General features: G+C 41.1%; 1 protein-coding gene across 3 annotated transcripts in view; it reads right to left on the bottom strand.

Moving 5' to 3' along the window:
* RBM26 (RNA binding motif protein 26) overlaps window positions 1-17,138 on the bottom strand; it is a 62,528-nt gene extending 45,390 nt beyond the window's left edge. Inside the window, exons 1-9 of one of the 3 annotated variants that reach the window (XM_063126074.1) lie at window positions 16,983-17,138; window positions 7,687-7,805; window positions 6,652-6,788; window positions 5,896-5,984; window positions 4,858-5,075; window positions 2,735-2,995; window positions 2,069-2,308; window positions 761-898; window positions 144-284 (exon numbers count right to left, since the gene is read on the bottom strand). In XM_063126074.1, the coding sequence (XP_062982144.1) occupies window positions 144-284; window positions 761-898; window positions 2,069-2,308; window positions 2,735-2,995; window positions 4,858-5,075; window positions 5,896-5,984; window positions 6,652-6,788; window positions 7,687-7,805; window positions 16,983-17,053 (1,414 nt within the window). In that variant the 5' untranslated portion in view covers window positions 17,054-17,138. Of the gene's footprint in view, window positions 1-143; window positions 285-760; window positions 899-2,068; window positions 2,309-2,734; window positions 2,996-4,857; window positions 5,076-5,895; window positions 5,985-6,651; window positions 6,789-7,686; window positions 7,806-16,982 lie in introns of those variants that run through there. The other 2 variants (XM_063126073.1, XM_063126075.1) reach the window with 2 other exon arrangements.
* Between the last annotated feature and the right edge of the window lie 4,813 nt (window positions 17,139-21,951).

Here is a 21,951-nt window from a genome sequence, read left to right as displayed (position 1 = left end):
ATCAATTTCAATTATGCCTGTAAGCTGCCTTCAGAGCATTTTTTTGGGTAGAAAGTTGCAGTACAAATCAAATCAAATCAAAAAGTACATTTACAACCATGGGATGGTCTTACAACCACAAAACTAGGAATCTTTCACCATACCTCTTGGTGGCAGGTCCATATCACCCGATGTGAGTCCTATCAAATTTGGTCTTTGGGCATGCACTCTGTGTCTATACATGGGCCTCGAAGTGCTGGTTATACTTGGCGCTTCAGGATTATAGCCATCTGTGTCATACGTTTCTGGTAAAGTAGAAATTATCTAGTTACATTACAATGTACAAAGGCTTATAAAATTCCAAGTTCAAACTAAGAGTGACAACTGAAGCAACTGTGCAACACTCTCTCCACAACTAACACAATTTGTACAGGACAGATCAAAACATGCTTCTCCTATGGAAAATGTTCATCAGAGGTCTGCTTGCACAACACTGACAAAAGGCAAGATCAAATAATAATAATAACAACAACAACAACATTGCATTTTGTCCTACAATATTCTAAACATCCACAGAATCTAAGGCCGTTTCTACACCTGCCTTTTTTCCAAGGATCGTCCCAGGATCATCCCCGTACATGCAAATGACACACAGGGGATCCCGGGAGCAGGCAGGGATGATCCCTCCATTTTCCTGGGATAATCCTTAGGTGTAGAAAGGGCCTATGTATGTACATTTGAAGACACTTCTTATCATGGATATAACAATGCAGTATGGCACCTGTAAATAAAGAAGGTGGAGCAGGGGGTGGCTGGTGATGAATACCCGTCGTTACAACTGTAGGAACAGAACTGGTTGCAGAGTTTGGAGGAGCATCCATACCAGAGGGCTGCAAAGGTGGAAGTGGAGGTGGCGGTCCTGTCAAAACCAGAAATAATGAAGTACCAAAAGCGAAGCAAAAACAATCACACACAGCCCTGTTAAATCTTGACCACGAGTGCGTTCTGGATCTTCAGAAGCTGACAGCAGCACAGTGAAGTCTAGTGGTAGAATCCTTCACTTCCTGCTTCAAACTGATTCGAGTTGAAGATAGCCTTCAGCATGCAGTTATACGTTTTAGCCAACATTTATTAAGTATGTAGTCATCAGGAAAGAATCTGGTCAAACCATGTTGGTTTACCACAGAACAACATTACCACATTCTTCTCTACTGGTGGGAGGTGAGGAATAGCAGAGGAGAGGCAGGAACAGAAGCTCCCATTACTGATTTACAGCTTGCTGCCTGAACTACAATCAAAGTTCAGCCGCCAACATTTTAACTGAAGCAGGCAATAGGGACCATGTAACACTTATCCTAAAAGATATACATTAGTTGTCAGTTCATTTCAAAGTACAATTCAACATGCTAGTCTTGACCTACAAAGCTAGCACAGTCTGAACCCTGTGTACCTAAAAGGAGCAGCTCCTTCTCTATATTCCCCTCCCATGTAGTGAGAACTTCTCAGGCTGTTTTGAAAAGGTCCCTGTTGTCTGAGCTGGTCCAGGTTGCTATGCAATCTAGTCTTCTCAGTGATGGAAACCCAGCTGCAGAACTCTTATCTTCCTCTCATTTTTATTTAGAAGGCAGGTGAGAAACATTTTCCCCAGCAACCTTTTATCTGAACAGAATTTTAATGTCAAGTATTGTTGTGTTTTAGTTGTCTCATGTGCATTTATACAGGTGGATTTTTTTAAAGCGTTTTGTTTTGTGATTGTTTACTGTATTGTTTATTGTGGCTTTTATGGATTTGATACCATGTTGCAAACCATTCAAAGAATCACTATGGAACATGGTATCAATATAATATATACACACAATTTTAGTTTCCCAGGCTGCTGTTACTTGCCCGGAGAAATTTTAAAGTGTTCTGAATTTCCACTGATTTAAACAAAATTCAAGCATGATTAATACACTCTACTTTGCATTCACAGTGAATAGTTTATAACCAACCCAGACTACAAAATCAGTCCCACAACATATAACATAGCTCCAACATAAGAAACACACACACTAAGACACTGTCTACATATTGAATAGGAACACCATACCTGTAACAGGTGGAAGGCTGGGTGGTAAAGGGCCTGGAGGTGGAACAGGAGGTCTAAGGTTCACAGGAGGAGGAGTAAGAATAGGTGGTGGGGGAGGAAGTCCTGGAGGAGGTGGTCCTTCAACAACTGGGGGCTGTGCTGGAAAAGGCAGAATGCCCGGAAGGTTCACGTCTTCTACAACTACGGGGTCGCTTCCATGATCAAAAGGACACATATCTCCTCTCATACAGAATCCCTTTTCTGAAAGTTGTTTTTTTTTAAAAAAAGATGTTACCAGGAAAGTTTGCAATACTCTGAATATAAATTAGCAACTTCTCATTCAGTTTATTTATGAATTTACTGAACATGAGATTGCAGTCTGATAAACCTTTCCATTGTAAAAAGAAAAGGAAAGAAAAAGACAGCCATCGTAATTTCGCTGTACTTTTTATATTTAGCTTTAACACAATAAAATATGCAAAATAATGAAGATATTAAATCAAGTAAGTGGAATATTTAAGACCTGTGAAATATATAAAGGTCATTTTCACCAATACCTGACAGGGTAATTGAAGAACTCTGAATTTGTTAGGTGGAAGCAGGAATGGTGAACTTAAGAACTGCAAAAATGAAAAAAGACACATGTCGTCATAGTTACAATCTTTAGGTTTAACTTTCTAGGCTTACCATCATAGTCTCTGCAACGTTTTTTGGGCAGTGGAGGTCTCCCATAGGAATTGTGGTCCAACTGTTCTTCATGAAATTCTGACCAACTTTCAGTAGTATTATTTCCATGGTGAGCAGGAGCAATAACTGTTATAGTGCTACTTAGCGTAGGGACAGGGTAGTGGCCAGATGAAATGTTTGTAACAGAAGAAACAGGAGTATAGTTGTTTTCTAATGGCTCAGTTCTGTCCAAGTCATATTTTGGCTTTCCCAGATCCCTTTCTGCAAGAAAAATGTTTGAAAGTCGTAGAAGGTGCAAAGGCAATGTAAGCAAGTTCTCCAAAATAATGCAGGCTGACCCATTTTTCTAAAATTAAAAAAAAACCCTTCAAATCTACATAACTATCAACAATCATACAGGACAATCAATGGCAATTTCAAATTACACTTACAAAACATGATTGGTTACGCATCTTAACTCCTGAAGCACATATATAAAAGTACTTTACAGGGGAGAGTAACTCTAGCTTACATTAATTTGAAAGCCAAACCAAGTAACTTCTGCTGTTATATCCAGGGAGAAATTAGTAAGTACCTCAGAGGTGTGTGATCTGTTCCATAGTGGAACGAATCACACACCTCTGTGGGCCTAGCTGTGGGCTAGACCTGTGGGCCTAGCTCACCCACAGGTACAAGCGTTACTATCATAATTATTAAAATGTATATGGCAACCTGCTACGACACAGGCTCTGAACAACAGGCTTGGCAGCGGACACGCCTTGCTCAAGCTTATCTGGTCCCAAGTTGTTAAAGGCTTTGTAGGCTAAAACCGGAACTTTAAAATTGTTTCTGAAAACAGACTGGAATTGGGCCAGTTTGCACAATCAAAATAAGACACAGTGGCTTATATTGATCATATGAACCAGGTTAATATAGCAGCTAAAACACTGGCATAATATAATCAAAGCTGCCTAGTCCCAGTTAATAATTTTATGGTTCTCTTTTGAACAAACTGCAGTTTCGGGGCCATTTTTAACAACAGCCCTATGTACAATACATTGCAATAAACAGGTTAGTGGAAACATTGCCAAGTGATGCCTCCCACACCCACCTTGGAGGGCCTATCCAGAAGGATTACATCGTCAAAGGTATCAAAAGCTGCTGAGATTCAGGAGAATCAACAGAGTCACAGTCTCCCCACCCTGGCCACCTGGTCTCTCCGAGACAGTTTCAGTCCAAAAAACCAGTCCTGAAGCCTGACTAAAATGTTATCTAGATAATCAGCTTTATCCAAGTGTCAATGGAATTAGTCAAGCACTACACTCTCCACCACCTTGTCCAGGAGGAGTCACTGGCCTATAATTGCGGTCATCTTCCAGGTCTGGGCTAAATTTCTTCAAGAGCGATCAGTTTATGGCTTCTTTTTAAAAAAGCTGGGACCTCTCCCTTTCTAATTGAGACATTTACGACCTCCTTGAACCTGCTAGGTATCCCTGCTAAATTTAATAACCCATTAAGAGCAAGTGTTGAGCATACAAATGGTTGGCTAGACCCATTCAAGCACCAATAACTGAAAGTCATCCAACAAAAATGGTTCAGACAGTGCTCTGGACAACAGAACTGGGAGACAGGCCATTTAAATAAATAAATAAATAAATAAATAGATCCCTTCTACTTATAGTGTGCACAGTGAGGAAAAGGCATGGAGGAAAGAGCACAACACTGGAAGCCTGCTCCTCTTCTCTCCCAACAGGATGAACAATTCTGAACAGGCCTTAAATCAGAATATGGCTGCAATCCAACTTACTTACATAGCAGTAAATCCCACTGCTCATAGCAGGTTTTACTTCTAAGTTAACAAGCACAGGATGGAACTGCACTTAACTATTTCAAGAATAATTTCATGTGGCATATTTGTAGATCATCATCATGGTCATCTCAAAGGAAAACCTCATGGCTTCTTTGAAATTCACATATTATGTCATGCTAACGCATAATCATAGCACTATATATTTATTACTACATTTATATTCTGTCTTTCTCCCAAGGGAGCTCAAGGCAACATACATAGTTCTTCTTAATTAGTTTTGAGATAGCACTTCCTTTTAATAGTGCAAGTCAACAAAATAAAGACCACTCAGTACCTCTGCTCCGTGTTCTACTTCTAGTTCGACTCCTGCTCCTGTCCCTATCTCGATCCCGCAATCTTTCCTTGCTCCAGCTTCTACTGCGACTCCTGCTGTAGCTCCGGCTCCGGCCCCGCCTTCTGTTATAACGGTCTCTGTAGGACTCTCTTCGTGGAGGATTCCGATCATATTCTCTCTTGCGGGAGCGTTCCTCTTTCTTTCTTTCATCCCTGCTTCTAAATATTTTGGATTGTTATACAGAATAAATGCTAGATTCTAAATAGAATTGGAACCTGTAACTCATACCAAAGATTAAAAATGTAACCGTTTGTATCCAAATTTGTGAAAATATTCAACAAAAAAATTATATGAATACATACAATATGTAAAAACCACAATACTGGGCAAAAAGTAAATACTGAACCAGCACCACGTATCACCTTCCATAGGCCCTTTTTAAATCAACTTTTCTTTGGGCTTGTTCAGGTGCTTGAATAAGGCGCTCCTATCCAACCCTCACAATAAACCCTCTGTAGATGCAGGATCATACTGGACACAAAGCTGCCTTTTGAATGTCTGAATAGCAATTTGACTTTTGTTTCATTGCAATATACACCACTTATCCAGACAATCATATTAATAATGCTGCAGAGATATTGCCCAGAGTAGTTGATATTGGCAAATTTCTAATACAGAATTATTCATCTTGTTTTGCAGTTTAGCTACAAAATTACTGCACTCAACAAGCAAGCAGTAACAAAAATTTGTTTTAGGATTTTCCTTAACGAAACTCTTTATTTTGCATGGAGATTTGCTCATTTGTGCCGTTGTGTCCTAACTATGTATTGAGAAGTAACTGTCTGAAACCGCCCAGAAAGCTTCGACTATTGGGCGGTATGGAAATGCAATAAATAAATAAATAAATGAAATAATTACCGCATCTAACATATTGAGCAAAACCAATGTCAGAGCATTTATATATGGTAAAGGGTAACAAAGCCTTTGAAAAATCTGAAACCTATATCGACTGAAAGAGTGAGAACAGTAAGTGATTACCTGGTTTCTCGGTACCGTGAGCTTGACTGAGGGGGACTATGGTTTAGCCTTCTTGAAAACTTTTTCTCTCGCTCTTCCTCTTTAATTACCTTGGCGAAAAGGGAAGATGAAAATCAAGGCAAGGTATAGCACAGAAAAATTTCTTCTAGCAACCAAATAAAACTGAGTCATATGCAAGTCTCTACTTTAGAACATTACTCCAAACCCTAAGCTCTTCACAAATGCAACCCTATTGAAGATGCCAAGACGTAAGAATTTTCCAGTCAGAAGAGTAACATGAACAAGGTCTTTGAGACATTTTTATGCTACTCAGTTGTTGCTACTACCTCTCCAAACAACTTATTTCTCATAACCTCATTCACATGTTCTGGTATTAATAACTATGGTTTCTATCTCTACCACAGCCTTCCTCAAACTGGTGTCTCCAGATAATGTTGGACTACAATTCCCATTAGGCCCAGCCAGCATTGCCAATGATCAGGAATCATTGAACTTGTAGTCTAATACATCTGATAGCACCAGGGTGTGGAAGCTGCTCTACCATATATGGTAGGGGTTGAACCAAAGTTGAAATCTACTGTCAAGAAGCCACCAAGGTTGAAGTCTGTGCTCAAAGAGCCACCCATCAGGAGTATTATGACCACAATAAAAGGGCATTAAAATTCATCCTAAATTAAAATAGAAAATCAAATATACAAAGCCCAATAATTGTAAGGTACAAATTGAGCACCATAAGCATGCTTGACTAATTGCTACCTCTTCCTTCTTCGTGTCTTTTTCTTGATGCTGAAAGAAGTCTGATTTCAGGCTTCCTGATGATGGCTGCTCTGGTGGAGGTAGGTAGCTCTTTGTATTCACAGCATCAAAAAGTTTTTCTACAAATATCTGGGTCTCTAAAATGTAGTCCAAACAATATACAAATTAGCATTTGAGAAATAATTCTATGGCAAGTACTGCTCAGAATCTAATCAGTCATTTTGCATCAGTTCAGCAAATGGACACTCACATGCTTGCAGTATGTGATAACTGCATGCAGGAGAAAAAGTAAATGGCAAACGGTGTGTTCAACTCTCTGTACCCTACTGTCTACCCTCTTCCACCGTCATCACAGTGCTATACCAGAGACCATTCCACAGAACCCTCAAGCTTGGAAAGGCAACAACATATTGTATTCTCCAAGAAGACACCACCTAAAACTACAAGGAAGAAATCGTAAAGGCATGCACTCAGCTGCTGAAATAATGAAGTTTTCAAGTTGGAACAACCTTTGAAAGAACTGGAATAGGTCCTTCAGTCACCACATGGGAAAAGTGGAGCAAACAGAGCATAGAAGGGGAGGAGGGAAGCACATGATGAATAACTGTTTGCGGGGTGGGGAATTTACATATAATTCCAGCCCAGGGATAGGCAACTCCAAAAGCTTTGCACTACAATCCTGTAACCTGACCAATGGCCATGTTGGCTGCAGCTTACGGCAATTGAGCCAAAACATCTGCAGGGCACCAGATATGCCTAATAACTATTCGAAATGCATAATTCAGAGCTTCCAAGAGTAAAACTCACAGTGTATTTCTTTGCTATAATAGTATTAGAGTATTTGTGCTAACATTTAGATGTTGTACTGTACTTACTATATTTCTATGAGGCAATAAATTGTTCGGTTGCATATCTTTTGTTCTACTTAATGCAGTGCCATTCAATCCAAGATGTAATAAAAATCAAATGCAGTGAATCCTAAATGGTGTCAGAATTCATATCAACTTCTGAAGCTTTGTATTTACAAGAGCTTACCCTTTTGAAGAAAGACATCCAACTGATCAACACACAATGCCTTCAGTTCTTTCTCACTTTTATCCTTCTTTACCAAAGCAAGAACATACTTAGCCAGGGCTGATGGATCTGCATCACATCTGCAAATGAAGGGAAACAAGATTGTCATCAATAAAGATACCTTAAAAAGTTATATTAAATCAGTACAGCATGTTCAGTTTGTTCCATATCTCTACTCTTTCGTTTGGTGTTTTAACAAATCAAGTTTCAATTTCTACTGAAAAGGGCAGTTCCTGGATTCCAACTCTCAGTCATAATGCAATCTATTTTGAACTACCATTGTGGTCAAGGCTAAACCTATTCGCCCTCCCTGACTCAGAGTGATCCAGCCTTCGCTGACAAGAATTGAATGTGTGTAAATATTTCCCTATATGCTTAGCATTTCACTCGCTAGAGATGTAAAATTTCCAGAAATTTTGAAACCGTAGAAAAGAAACAGTGTCTGAAAAAACCGGACATTTTCAGAAAAATTGAAATAATGCAATATTAGCACTTTTACAGGCTTTTTCTTCAGTTTTTCGGTGAAAAAACACAAAAAAGGCTTTGGAAAAAAACGGGGGGAAAACATCCCCACCCCCGAATTTTCCCTGTTTTTTTTCCGGGCCTTCACATCTCTATTCACTCCTCAACCAAGCTTTCTGTGACGTATTAAACCTTTGCCCTAACTATAAACGTAACATTTTGATAGTTAAAGGAATTATGAGTTCTGCTGCTTTTACTTAAAACAAAATCTGTTTGATTCAATGACCTGGTTTGCATGTAATGACAGTCATGGTTTAAACAACCGATGAATTGTCATACACAAACTGTGTGCCTGACATTTCTGCTTTTAATCAACAACCAACAATTGGCTCATTTGTAGGTTGTTGAAGGTGATGTGTGAACCTGGACCAATGGGTTTTTTAGGGGCTAAACAACCCAGCAGTTAACCCATTATTGTTCTCTCCCTCTCATTCCAGACAGCCCACGGGTTGTTTAAACTATGGGCTGTTGTTATGTGCAATCAGGCCCAGTGGAATAGTTCTACCATTGTATTTGGGGAGGGGTCGTGGCTCAGTGGTAAAGCATCTGCTTTGCATGCAGAATGTCCAGGTTCAATCCCCATCATCTCCAGATAGGGGAGGAAAAACTCCTGCCTGAAATTCTGGGGAGCTGCTGCCAGTCAGTGTTGACAATACTGGGCTAGATAGACCAACAGTCTGACTCAGTATAAGGCAGCTTCCTATTTTCCTATTTATATTATCAATGTGCTTACTATTAAATTTCTAGCTGTTACTCATTATTTTTACTGACTATATATATTTAGCTCTTGAGATATCACATAGTGCGAGAAGAGAACGTATAATACTTTTAATAAATAAATAAATAAATAAATAAGCTCTTCATCATCAACAACAAAAGGACAATAATTTTACTTCTTAGTGTAAAATTAAATATTAATTTCATAGACAGATTTTTGCGGAGAACTTTGCATGAAGTAATGCATTTGTGGCCTATATCAAGGTTTCTAGAGTGGTAAATGTGTTTCCAAATGGCAAATGACATTTTCTGACTTTAAAAGGAATGCTCTGAGATTCTTCCAGGATTGGGTTCAGAAATAATGTGAAACCATGGTTTGTTTTACTGGCTGCATTTGGACATAGCATTAACTTATGGATTAGTGTTACATGAAAGAGCTTCAGGCACATATACCATCACCCCCCTAGCGCTGCTGAAAGTAGGGAATATTTAACTCACAGGGCACTTGCCCCAATTGGCTGGCCCTGTTCTGAGAAGCCAGCCTAGATGAGCACTCAGCGAAGCGCACTTTCCTGGGCCTCCAGAAAGTGCGCAATTCCCCCGACACATCATTAGCATGGCCTCTGGAATTGCGTCCTTTCTGCCCCCCTAGAAAACGCATTCTGCCTTCCCCCCGCGCCAAGCATGGCCTTCAATGCTCTCTTAAAAACTTGCATTAAGAGGATCTTTTTGTAAAAAAACTTACACATACAAAACAACAACAACAACAACAACAAGAACTGCAAATGCAGAGTCAATCACTTCACACTTAAATTCCTTATTTTGTATCAAATCACAAGGTAAAGAAGAGTAGAAAGGAAGAGACACTTTTAAAATAAGCAAAGCAGGTCAATTGCCCCCTGACCCCAGCCCCTGCTTGGGAGGTTTGTTTATTTTTACCTCAAAATTTCTAGAGAATCCTTTAGTCTATTGTTTAGCAGGTGTTTAACAACAGAGGGTGAAATCAAAAGCATGTCAAGACTGGCTGGGAAATGCTGGGAGGTGTAGTAGTTTTTATCTGTGTAAACATGCATAGGATTGCACCAAAGCCTTGAATAGAGACCTAACATGATTTTTCATTTACCTGTTCACTAACACATCCTGCTATTACCAGATCATTTATAAAAGGCAATAAAGCCCTCTAATCCAGAGGGGGTGTCTAGGCTTCTTTGGTGGCCCCTACCCTTCAGATTTTGAGATCTAACCAAAACTGTAGGTGGGATGGTGGGATGGTGACACAAACATCCTGCTGTAGGACCCAACTGAAATCTGACTGCCATTTCATCCTGGTGTATCTACTTAGTACCTAACAGATCTGAGTGTACATTTGGAGGATGTACACAACAATCCGTTTTTTTACATCAAGATTAATGTTCTGTGACAGTCATGCTCAAAGCAGCCTTAACGATGGTTCAAGGAAACGGAGAACATTCGAAAGGGGTAGACGTCTTTTAAAGACTGAATGTTCTTTGAAATTAAAAATTAACTTTGCACTATTTCAATTAGCACTAGCTGCTTCAGAGGGAGAAATGCTGTTCCACCAAGGGTGAGCTATACCACCTGCTCCCCTCCCCCCCCACCTGGAGGCTTTAAAAGCAAGGCTGGAGCTGAAGAGAGGTGCTGCTTCAGGGGGAGAAACGCTGTTCCACCAAGGGTGAGCTATTCCACCTGCTCCCCCCCCCCCCGGAGGCTTTAAAAGCAAGGCTGGAGCTGAAGAGAGGTGCTGCTTCAGGGGGAGAAATGCTGTTCCACCAGGGGTGAGCTATTCCACCTGCTCCCCTCCCCTCCACCTGGAGGCTTTAAAAGCAAGGCTGGAGCTGAAGGGAGGTGCTGCTTCAGGGGGAGAAACGCTGTTCCACCAAGGGTGAGCTATTCCACCTGCTCCCCCCCGCCCCCGGAGGCTTTAAAAGCAAGGCTGGAGCTGAAGAGAGGTGCTGCTTCAGGGGGAGAAATGCTGTTCCACCAAGGGTGAGCTATTCCACCTGCTCCCCTCCCCTCCACCTGGAGGCTTTAAAAGCAAGGCTGGAGCTGAAGGGAGGTGCTGCTTCAGGGGGAGAAACGCTGTTCCAACCAAGCTTTCTTTTCTTTTTATCTTTTTATCTGGTTGGATTTGCTGTGAACTTGTACTTAGTATATTTTTGAGTATCATTGTGTTGCTGATTAGTATATTGTTAAATATTGTTGTAGTTCTAATTTTTGTAAACCGCCCAGAGAGCTTCGGCTATTGGGCGGTATAAAAATGCAATAAATGAAATGAAATGAAATTATAACAATATTCTTCAAGAAGAAACAGCACGTTACTGGCACAGAGCTCAATATAATATTTAACATCCCATTTAACATGGCAACTACTTCCTATACTTAAAAGACAAAAAATATAATTTTATCCCCCCCACCCCCAGGCCTTAATTTAGAGCTGAATTAAGCACCACCAAGAAACAGAAAATTGTGTCTGAGTATAAGATTTTAACAACTCAGTCCTATGAATGTCAACCCAGAAGTACCACCGAGTTGAATGAGGCTTACTACCACCTATTTCAGTTCAATACCACCTATTGAACTCTATAGGACTTACTTCCCAGGATTACAGTCTAAGTGTTGTGCTGTTATTTTATCAACTTAAATTCTAAAAAACAATAATTCAAAATGCTGATTTTTGTTTTTAATCAGGTGATAGTGCATCTGATATGTATTCTGCATGGTATATGGCCATTAAACTCATGTAACATGGGCTTCTCCTGAAGAGTCAGGTAAGTCTTTCTGGAATGAGAGTGATGTCAAGTAAGGAAAAAGCAAACAGGTAACATAATGGGAGAGCAGCTGCAAGAGATGGTGCTGGAAGGATAACCACAGCATGAGAGATTAGCAGGCATGTTGAAGTCCCAGGTTGTGTAAACCCAAACTGTAACATTTATAGCTTCCTATGGCATGTTTCTACTGTATACATTGGTTCAGAGGCTTGTATCCATTTCAAATCTTACAAAGCCATGTGTTTAAACTATGGGCCTAAATCCAACATCCTGGTACTAGTTAGCGGAGCTCTGGTGCCTTTTCCCATTATCCAAGAAACTATGCAAGATGCAAGCCACTTTTCAAACCTAAGATCTACAAGCGAATGTGGAACAGCTTGCTTAAGAGGGACTTTAGTTGGATTCCACCCCCTTACAGAAGATAGTTCAGAATGTGGTTTCCACTAGTGCAAAACTAGTGGAATGACACCATTGGACACAAGCCACTGTATCATGTGTATTGAGCAAGGGTTATACGCAGTTACTAAATAAACCCTTCAAGTCTGGACAAATAATACAAATATGCTATACAATAATTGAGACAGGCAAACTGGATGCAAGCCACTGTATTATGTGTAGTGAGCATGTTCACTTTATAATGAATTACAGCAGCAAAATCCCAGGGTATTTAACAGGCATAGGAAACACTTTCCATTTTAATGAGCTTATGCTGCCACAATGTCGCTGCATCATCCAAACATTCAACCACTATTTCCCATTAAGTTGAAATTAGCAAATAAGATAAACCTGTGTAATAGATATAGTGCCAACAGAGGTAAGGCACTATAGGTTGAACATCCTAAAAACAGTCTGTGAAAACCAAAGCAGAGCAACAACTTCAAATGAGACATAAATATGATTAAAAGCCCCAGGGAGCACTGCAGTGAATCAACACTCGTAACAACACTGTAAGCGTTTGCCCAATCTGCATGGATAGCTTCTCCAGGGATGCCTGCAATCTGGAAGACAGATATATGAACAAGGAAAATAGGGGAAAGTTTATATATTCAGAATAATACATCAAACCTATTTTCAAACTGCCTATTCCATATTTACTGATTTTACGTTAAGAAAAAATGTAATAAAAACTATTCTGTCTGATAAAAGACGAGTGGCCTCTTAAGATAACAGCCTGATGAAAAAAGCAAAGTTACTTGAATGATCTTAGAGAAACATCACAAGATAGTCGCCTCTTCATTTGTGTATTAAAAAGTCACAACAAACAAATAATTCCAAGTCATATAACGAGCTGCAAAACAAACAAACAAACAAACCATTTTTAAAGAAAAAAAGGAGGAGAAAGCTTGGTCTAAACATTGTTTATTTATTTATACAGCACCATCAATGTACATGGTGCTGTACATAGTAAAAGAATAAAACAGCAACACCCTGGCTTACATTCTAATAAAATCATAATAAAACAATAAGAGAGGGAAGAGAACGCACCAAATAGGCACAGGGGACAATAAAACTAACAGTGTGGAAGTAAGAACAAATTCAAGTTCTAAAAGCTGTAGAAAAAAGAAAAGTTTTCAATTGAGCTTTAAAAACTGTAATTGAATTTGTGATCCGCAAATGCTCTGGAAGAGAATTCCAGGCAAAAGGGGCAGCGATAGAAAATGGATGAAGCCGAGCAAGAGAAGTAGAAACATGGCATTCAATGAGTGAAGCGCATGAGCAGGGCAATAATGTGAGATGAAAGAAGAAAGGTAGGAAGGAGCTGGACTGTGAAAGCTTTGAAAGTCAACAGGAGAAGCTTATACTGGATTCTTAGGTGAATTGGAAGCCAATGAGGAGATTTCAGAAGTGGAGTAACATGATCAGAGCGATGAGCCAAGAAGATGATCTTAGCAGCAGAGTGATGAATAGAAACCAACACACTGATGTGAGAAGAAGGAAGGCCAGTCAGAAGGAGGTTACAATAGTCCAGCCAAGAAATAACCAATGCATGAACAAGAGTTTTGGCAGAAGAGACCGACAAAAACGGCCGGATCCTTGCAATATTATATAAGAAAAAATTACAGGATTTAGCTACTGCCTCAATATGAGGAGTAAAGGAGAGTGAGGAGTCAAACATAAGGTGAAAATTCAAAATGGCAGAATAGACTCTCTCAGATCATGTGTGTGTGGATGCATGTGGAGGGGCAGGGGAGAGATCTTATTTTAAATGTAAAAATATTGTGTCGCTTCCATCCCACAAACTCCTAGCACAAAAAACAGACTGGGTTAGAACCTTTTTCCTTGCTGTGCAACTCTGTTATTTCTAGGAATTGCATCCCCCACCTACAGCCTAAAATGGTACAATTCAATCTGTCAACTCAGTCTTCTACCACCTCATTCTGTTGCATGCAGAGACCAAATCTGTGTTCTTGGGGGGGGGGGGGGGAGAGAAGAAAAATACTTCCATGTTTGATATACCTAATGTTTAGCCACCAAGTGGAGTACTTTAGTATGCTATATACTTAATACCCATCAACTCAGAAATCTTCGGCTGCAATCTTATGCACAGTTGAAACACAGCAAGAATTACTTCTCAAAATGTTTTTAATACATTTTTAAAAAGGTGAAAGTAAACTTGACCATCCTGATATTGCTATATTGTGCTATCCTTCCCAAGATAGGCAAACAGTGCAATGCTATGGTGTTTCTATCTATGTCTCTCTGTCTTCTAACCTTTAAAACTCCAGGGGCTTGTTCAGACAACACACTAACCATGCTCAAAAATGGGATCCATAGCGGGTTAGCGGGTCGCATGGCAGGGCCCCATGGGTAATTCTGTTCATATCACTGCGGGTGGGGGTGGGGAATATGGCAGCAACCAAAAACATACCAACAAGAGCGACCACCACTCCCAACAATGGACACTCTCCCTGGTCGGCGGCCATTTTTTCCATTTTCAATGGAGCAGCTACTGGCTGCCTATTCGGTATGTGGAGGATGATAAGCGATCTACCTATGGAGGGGAGTGGGTAGCAGAACCACAGGACACAACATGGACCTGCAATTGTGTGGTGGGCCTGCCTGTCATGGTTCAATTGTCCCTCTTCTCTCCATAGTTCCCCTATCCACCCATTCTCCGTGCAAGTCAGAACAGGCCCTAGGAATGCATGAACTACAGTGCTGCATTTCCATCAATTCAAACAGAAAAAGTACTATGGTGGCTGCATTTGCTCTGTCTCTTCTGTTGTTAAGCAAGAGAACCACCATAAAGGAGTTCTGCTTTCCGTAAATGAGAGACAACCAAAATAGTGCTATGCAAGCTGTACAACCTTCTATCTGTTATGACAAGAAGAGAGAGAAAGAGAGAGCGCACATGTGCACGTGCAGCAGATGCCATAATTCAACACTGGGTTTCCCCAACTAAGTGCTGTGTTATGATAGCAATAGGAGGTAGGGAAAGAAGAGATGGGGCTTCAAGTAGAGTACGGACAACCACCCCTTAATACTGAATTTCAAAACTGCATGAAAGTGTAAGTATCTCACATAGGATCACCAGATTCATGAATGTTATTTGTTTATTTTATTTTATTTATTAAATTCTATACTACCCAATAGCTAAAGTTCTGTTGGTAACTCTTACATTTGGGAAGACTGATACCACAGCACTTCATTGGCCATACACAATAGCTCAAAAATCCCTCTTTTATTTTCAAAATTGATCCAGCATCCACAGTTTAGAATCTGGTCATCTACTTTTCCAGGACTACTCATACATTAAAAACCTTATCTTGTATTTACATACAATTTTGGCTATTCTAAGATAAACTATCTCTAGGAATGTGTATGACAACCACTTCTATTCAAGGCCCCTGCACTTCAGCCTTTGAAATGAGAATCACAGGGTTGACCAATAACAACATCAATTGCCATTCTTTAACCCAGCAAAGTTTTCACTACACCAACACCATGCTTTGCCACACATCACTACTCCTACACGTGTTCTTGCAAATCAGATACACATTGCAGTCACTTCAAACTGATGGACGTTCCATCCAAGTTAAAGGATGGATGTTCCATCCAAGTTAAAGGAAGCTGCACAGTCAATCTCTGCTATGAGCCTTACTATTCAAAAGCCTCAAAAAGTGAACCAAAGAATTTCATTAAGGATCTGCTTTGGTACGTTGTTGGGCAGCATTTGAAACAGGGAAGTTCTCATCCGTAGTGAATGACATTTTGAAAATGACTTGTAGCTGAACTTTTAATTCCCTGGTTGCTTACTACCAGCTGTAAGTAACACTGAAGCATAAACTCTGAAGTACACAGCTTAATCACAGCAATGCAAACAGAAGTATAAGCAAAATAGAGTGATTTCCACAAACTAGCAAAATTTAATGTCACCCAAATCATCAATACAATGGCAGTAAAATTATATAAAGCATGAGCTATTTTTATATTTTATTAAGTTTTGACACAAATATCTAAATCTAAAAGATATATGTGCACAATCAACTGTAAACATGGAGCATGCATTTAAAATCCATAGGTGTGGAATCATCAAATATTCAGTGCACAGGAAACTAAGAAAAACAAAGCAAGGAAAGATTAAGTTACACATCCTCTTGTATATTTTCAGTCTAGTGCCTGGACCCCAACTCCCCGGTAGCAATACTTTGGCCTTCCCTAACCCGCTGCCTTCTAGATGTGCCAGGCTACAACCCTCATTATCCCCAGCTCAGATAATGGGAGCTGTAGTCCAACACATCTGGAAGGCACCAGATTGGAGGTGCTTTAATCTGTATGGCCTAGTTTTCACTGAGGCAATAAACCTGTATCAGTACAAACTGAAAACGGGGGTTCACACGACTAAATGCTTCTCCTTACCCACCGCCTCCCAAAAAATCCAACTAGAGGTCAGGGAGAAAGGTTTTGGGATTGTACATCAGACCACCCCACCCCCGTTACATTGACCCTGCATTATGAAGATGCAGAAAGGGGTTAATATTTCTACAACTGGAAGTGGGGCTCATATAGGGTCCTGTTTATAGTCAAGAAGAGATTCCCAGTGGTAGGGCTCCTATGGGAGCAGAAGAGTGCTTTTGTCAAGATGTACTATTTTATCATTTCTTGTAAACTGCTTCGGAATTTGTAAAACGGGAACGCACACACAATGCAAAAGGCAGATATCAAAGATGTTACAGGGTGCAAAAGGGGGAGTGGACGGAGCGAAATCGGGGTCCCCCCGTTACTCACATGGGCTCCAAGGTTTTGCTGAGCCACGATTTCAGCGCCTCGAAGTTTTCTATGATCATTTTAGCCACCATCCAGAGCGGCCCGAGCCCCGCCTCCCCAGGCAGCAGTGGCCAAAGGTGGCAGCGAGGGCCCAGGGCCCAAGCCAAGGAAGGGGGCGGGACCAGCAGCGGCCGTTGACACGACGGCCCTCCGCCGGCGGCCCAGCCGTGGATTCCGAAGCAGGCCGCGCAGCCCGAGACACAAGCCGGCCTCTCCCCCCCTACAGCCCGGACCCGATCCAGCCGGCCCACCGCCTGTTCCGAAGGCACAGCCGCTCGCGCGCGGTTACTCCTTCCCCCAGCCCCCTCCTCACGGCTTTCGCGCAGCTACCACTGCTGCTACCGCCGCGCCAGAACAACTAAGATGGCGACCAAGGACTGTCGCGAGACTTGGAAGAAACCTCGCGAGGAAGAAACGGGATGCGGGAGGGAGCTGTGAAAATAAGGTAGTGGAGCGCGGGTGGCGAGGAGGCGTAGAACGGTGGGGAAGGAGCAAGCCCAGTTCTCCTCAGAGGAGGTTGGTAGCGCCCGTTTGTGCGCCGCGGATGCTACCTTGGCGCATTGCTGGCTGAAGTCTCGTTTTCCGCCTCTCCTTTCTTTTTCTTTTCTCTTTTTTAAAAAAAGCGGGGTTCCCGCTCCAGGAAACTGTAAGAATAGGCAAAAGCTACGTGTGCTAGTTTCAAGCCCGGTGTCCTTCCTGTTGCTCTGACTCCTAGTGGCTTCAAAATGTATTCTACGGCGAGAGCTACTCTCTTGTGACTTCTTAGAAATATTCCCCTCAGTTGGCAGACTCTAGACCAGAGGAGGAAATTGTAAACAGTGGGTCCAAAATGCCTTAAAATACAAAGTCTGACATTTGGAATTGTCACATTTACAGTTTGCTCCCATATAACTCTCTCTCTCTGTGTATATATGTATATACACGCCCACTCCATGAATCTTAATAATTGAGCTTTAGTCTATTAATGCTACAGTAAATTTATTTCCCTTTCATGTGCCACAAGAGTATTATGTTTGGTAAAACAGACTAACAGCCACACTTCTGAAATTTGTCTCTTCTCCTAGGGAGACTTCTCCTAAGTCTCCCTAGTACTTAAACTATTCTATACTCATTGGGGCTTTCTTCTAAGATGCAAAGCAACTCCCATCATCCCATAGGATTACAGTGCCAGAAGGTTCCAGGATTGATTTCAGCCATCACCAGGTAGGGCTAGGAAAGCATCCTGCCTGAAACCCTGGAGAGCTGCTGCCAGTCAGTATCAACAATACTGGGCCAAATGGACAATGATTTGACTCAGTGCTGGGCTTGACGAATTCAAGGCTGGAGTTAAAATTGCAGGAAGAAACATTAACAATCTCCAGGCTCATCTACACCAAGCAAGATATTCCACCATGAAAGTGGTATGAAAGCAGTATATAAAAGGCAGGAGCCACACTACTGCTTTATAGCGGTATTGAGGTGCACTGACAACTGTTGGCCCATTGAGACATTATGTATACCACTTTCATACTGTTATATGCTGCTTGGTGTGGCTCCTGCCTTTTATATACTGTTTTCATAGTGGAATATCCTGCTTGGTGTAGATGAGACCTCTGATATGCAGATGACACCACTTTGATGGCTGAAAGTGAGGAGGAGCTGAGGAGCCTTATGACGAAGGTGAAAGAAGAAAGTGCAAAAGCTGGGTTGCAGTTAAACCTCAAAAAAACCAAGATTATGGCAACCAGCTTGATTGATAACTGGCAAATGGAGGGAGAAAACGTGGAGGCAGTGACAGACTTTGTATTTCTGGGCGCAAAGATTACTGCAGACGCTGACTGCAGCCAGGAAATCAGAAGACGTTTACTTCTTGGGAGGAGAGCAATGACAAATCTTGATAAAATAGTTAAGAGCAGAGACACCACACTGACAACAAAGGTCCGCATAGTTAAAGCAATGGTATTCCCTGTAGTAACCTATGGCTGTGAGAGCTGGACCATAAGGAAAGCTGAGCGAAGGAAGATAGATGCTTTTGAACTGTGGTGTTGGAGGAAAATTCTGAGAGTGCCTTGGACTGCAAGAAGATCAAACTAGTCCATACTCCAGGAAATAAAGCCAGACTGCTCACTTGAGGGAATGATACTAAAGGCAAAAATGAAGTACTTTGGCCACATAATGAGAAGACAGGACTCCCTGGAGAAGATGCTGATGCTAGGGAAAGTGGAAGGCAAAAGGAAGAGGGGCTGACCAAGGACAAGATGGATGGATGATATTCTGGAGGTGACAGACTTGACCTTGGGGGAGCTAGGGGTGGCAACGGCCAACAGAAAGCTCTGGCGTGGGCTGGTCCATGAAGTCACGAAGAGTCGGAAGCGACTGAATGAATAAACAACAACAACAGCTATGCATCTTTACTAAGGAGTAAGCATAATGGGCTTTACTTCTAAGTATACATGTGTAGGATTGTCCTATGAAATGCAGTTCTAATAGTCCAACAAAATGTTTATTCAGAAGTAATTTAAGTCCTGTCGATTTCAATGGGAACCATTTCTGAGTGAGTTATATGCATAAGACTGTAGCCAAAGTGTAGTTGGATATCCTTTCCATCCTTTCCCCTCTCTTGCTTTTCAGTTCATGTTCACACACAATGTTTTAGTTTTGGATTATTTAATTCAGTGTCAGATTGCAGTTCTGTGGAATAGAGTTTGGTATATGTGACACATACACAATGAGTGTTCATAGCATGGGGAAAGTGTTCGTTATATCTGGTGGGGCACAGTGCTAGACTTCTTTTTCCTGAGCTCAAAGCAGTGACCTGGAAGAAGGGTGGGCACACATCAGGCTTCCATGATTTACTTCATTTTTTACTAGAACACAGAGGTCCACCAACAAAAGTCAGGTGCAAAACAGTGCTTGTGGTGAGAAGCCAACACTTAAAATTAAAGAACAGGATGTCTCTGCTCATTTTCAGTGCAGGAATCTGCTGTTAGTACCAGAGTTGAGTTTACAGTCCTTTCATCACCAGTTCTACTCTGATTTGCCCCCAAGTTTTCTTCAATTAGCAGTGTAATTTAGAAAAAGAAAGCCCTTTTTGTTTTTACTGTTGTTTAACAAATGAAAGTCAGCAATTCTTGCAGATCAAATTACCTAGAGATCTACCATGTAGATCCTGATATGCTTTCTGACCTAGAACCTCTGCAACTGAAGCCACTCAGGCAGTAAGACAGCTTGGAGAAGTACTCGGTAGAAAGTATTTTTGTGTTCAGTTGGCATTAATAACCAAAAGACATTGTATAGCTATTCCTTCTTTTCCTTCTTAATGGATTTTTTGTGATAAGGGAAAAGGATGTAGGAAGTATTTCACAGTCTTTGTGGCTCAAATTAAGCCTTGACTGTGTGAAGAAAAGGGCAGTGCAGTTGCAAATAAAATACAAATCTGTCACATAACCCAGTCAGACCCTTATACTTTGGATTAGTTGATATAGAACGCTCATGCTGTTTCCCCCCTCTTCCATCCCTATTTCTTGTTCCGTGTGTGCCATGTCTTAGATTGTAAGCCTGCAGCAGGGGCTGTCTTGCTTTACTGATTATATATAAGCTGCTCCTGGAACCATTTTGACTGATGAATGGGACAAAAATACTAAAAATATATATTGCCAATTTTTGCCCACTCTGTAACTGAGTGAACAGGATGTGGGGTGTTAAAGAGCATCTCTCTCTCTCTCTCTCTCTCTCTCTCTCTCTCTCTTTCTCTCTTTCTCCTTCTCCCTCTCTCCACTGTCACCTACCAGCAGCTATTCTATCAGATTGCAGCACAGGGAGAGACGAGAAACAGACCTATTCCATTGACTCTGCTGAGACCATTGGCTCCTCTTCTCCCCTATCTATTACCTACCAGTAGCCATTTCATCCCATCTGATCATTACAAGAACTAACTTTAAGAACTGGTGCCCGAGTTTGCTCCTTTCCTTCTTCCTCTCCATTCTCTCTTCCTCTCCATTCCCTTTTCCTTTTGTGTCATGTCTTTTAGACTGTAAGTCTGAGGACAGGGACTGTCTTCTATTTATTTATCTATCTGTGAGAGTCTTTGGGAGCCTTTTCATCTGAAGAGCAGGGTAAAATGGTTTGTATAAGGCCTCAGTTCCATTACACTGCCCTGAATATGCTAATAGGGAATGGTAAACTGTATTAATGATTACAGGAAGAAATATTAACTTCCAGATCTAGCTGGATTGGAGAAGGCAGGCAAAACACCAATTTATAATCCATGTATTAGGAAGTAACATTCTTTTTCCTAAATTAATATTAATGCTCATGATATAGTAGTATGCAAACCATAGCTGTATATAGACACTTAGATTCACAGTTTATGGGTTGCATCCAGTGTTCATCTAACTTAAATCCCATTCATTTTAACGACCATACTCTAATTAGGACTAACTTTGGATACAACATACATGACATGTGAAGTGTTCCTGAGGAAGTTGCTCTGTCTGATGACTTCTTAAATCTTCGGCAAGGGTCTAACTACACAGTGCATGCAGATACATGTAATGAAGATGGCTGCTTTTCTTTTCGTTTTTAAGGGTACCATTTTTGGGAAGAGACTTATGGAGGTGCTTCAGTCTCTCTCTCTCTCCCCCCCCCCCATTTAGCTGTATTTCTACTCCATGATCCACCAAATTGCTTTTGTAGAACTTGGAATGGAAATACAACCAAATGGAGATATGATCATGAGGGCATTAATTAGACTTGTTAATATAATCAGTATTATTACTAAGTTTGTCCAGCTGGCTATTGCAGTTAAATGTGACACCTCTAAAATCATGTAATGCAAGTCCTTGAAAGTTTTAAGACTACATACCGAGGATGGACCTGAACTGAGGATCTCAGGCTGAAATTCTCCATGTTCCAGGAATGCATCAATACCCTTAGCAACACATAGCCGTTA

Source organism: Elgaria multicarinata, chromosome 5 (assembly GCF_023053635.1).
Source record: "Elgaria multicarinata webbii isolate HBS135686 ecotype San Diego chromosome 5, rElgMul1.1.pri, whole genome shotgun sequence".
NCBI lineage: Eukaryota > Metazoa > Chordata > Lepidosauria > Squamata > Anguidae > Elgaria > Elgaria multicarinata.
This window is presented reverse-complemented; position numbering and strand designations above follow the sequence as displayed.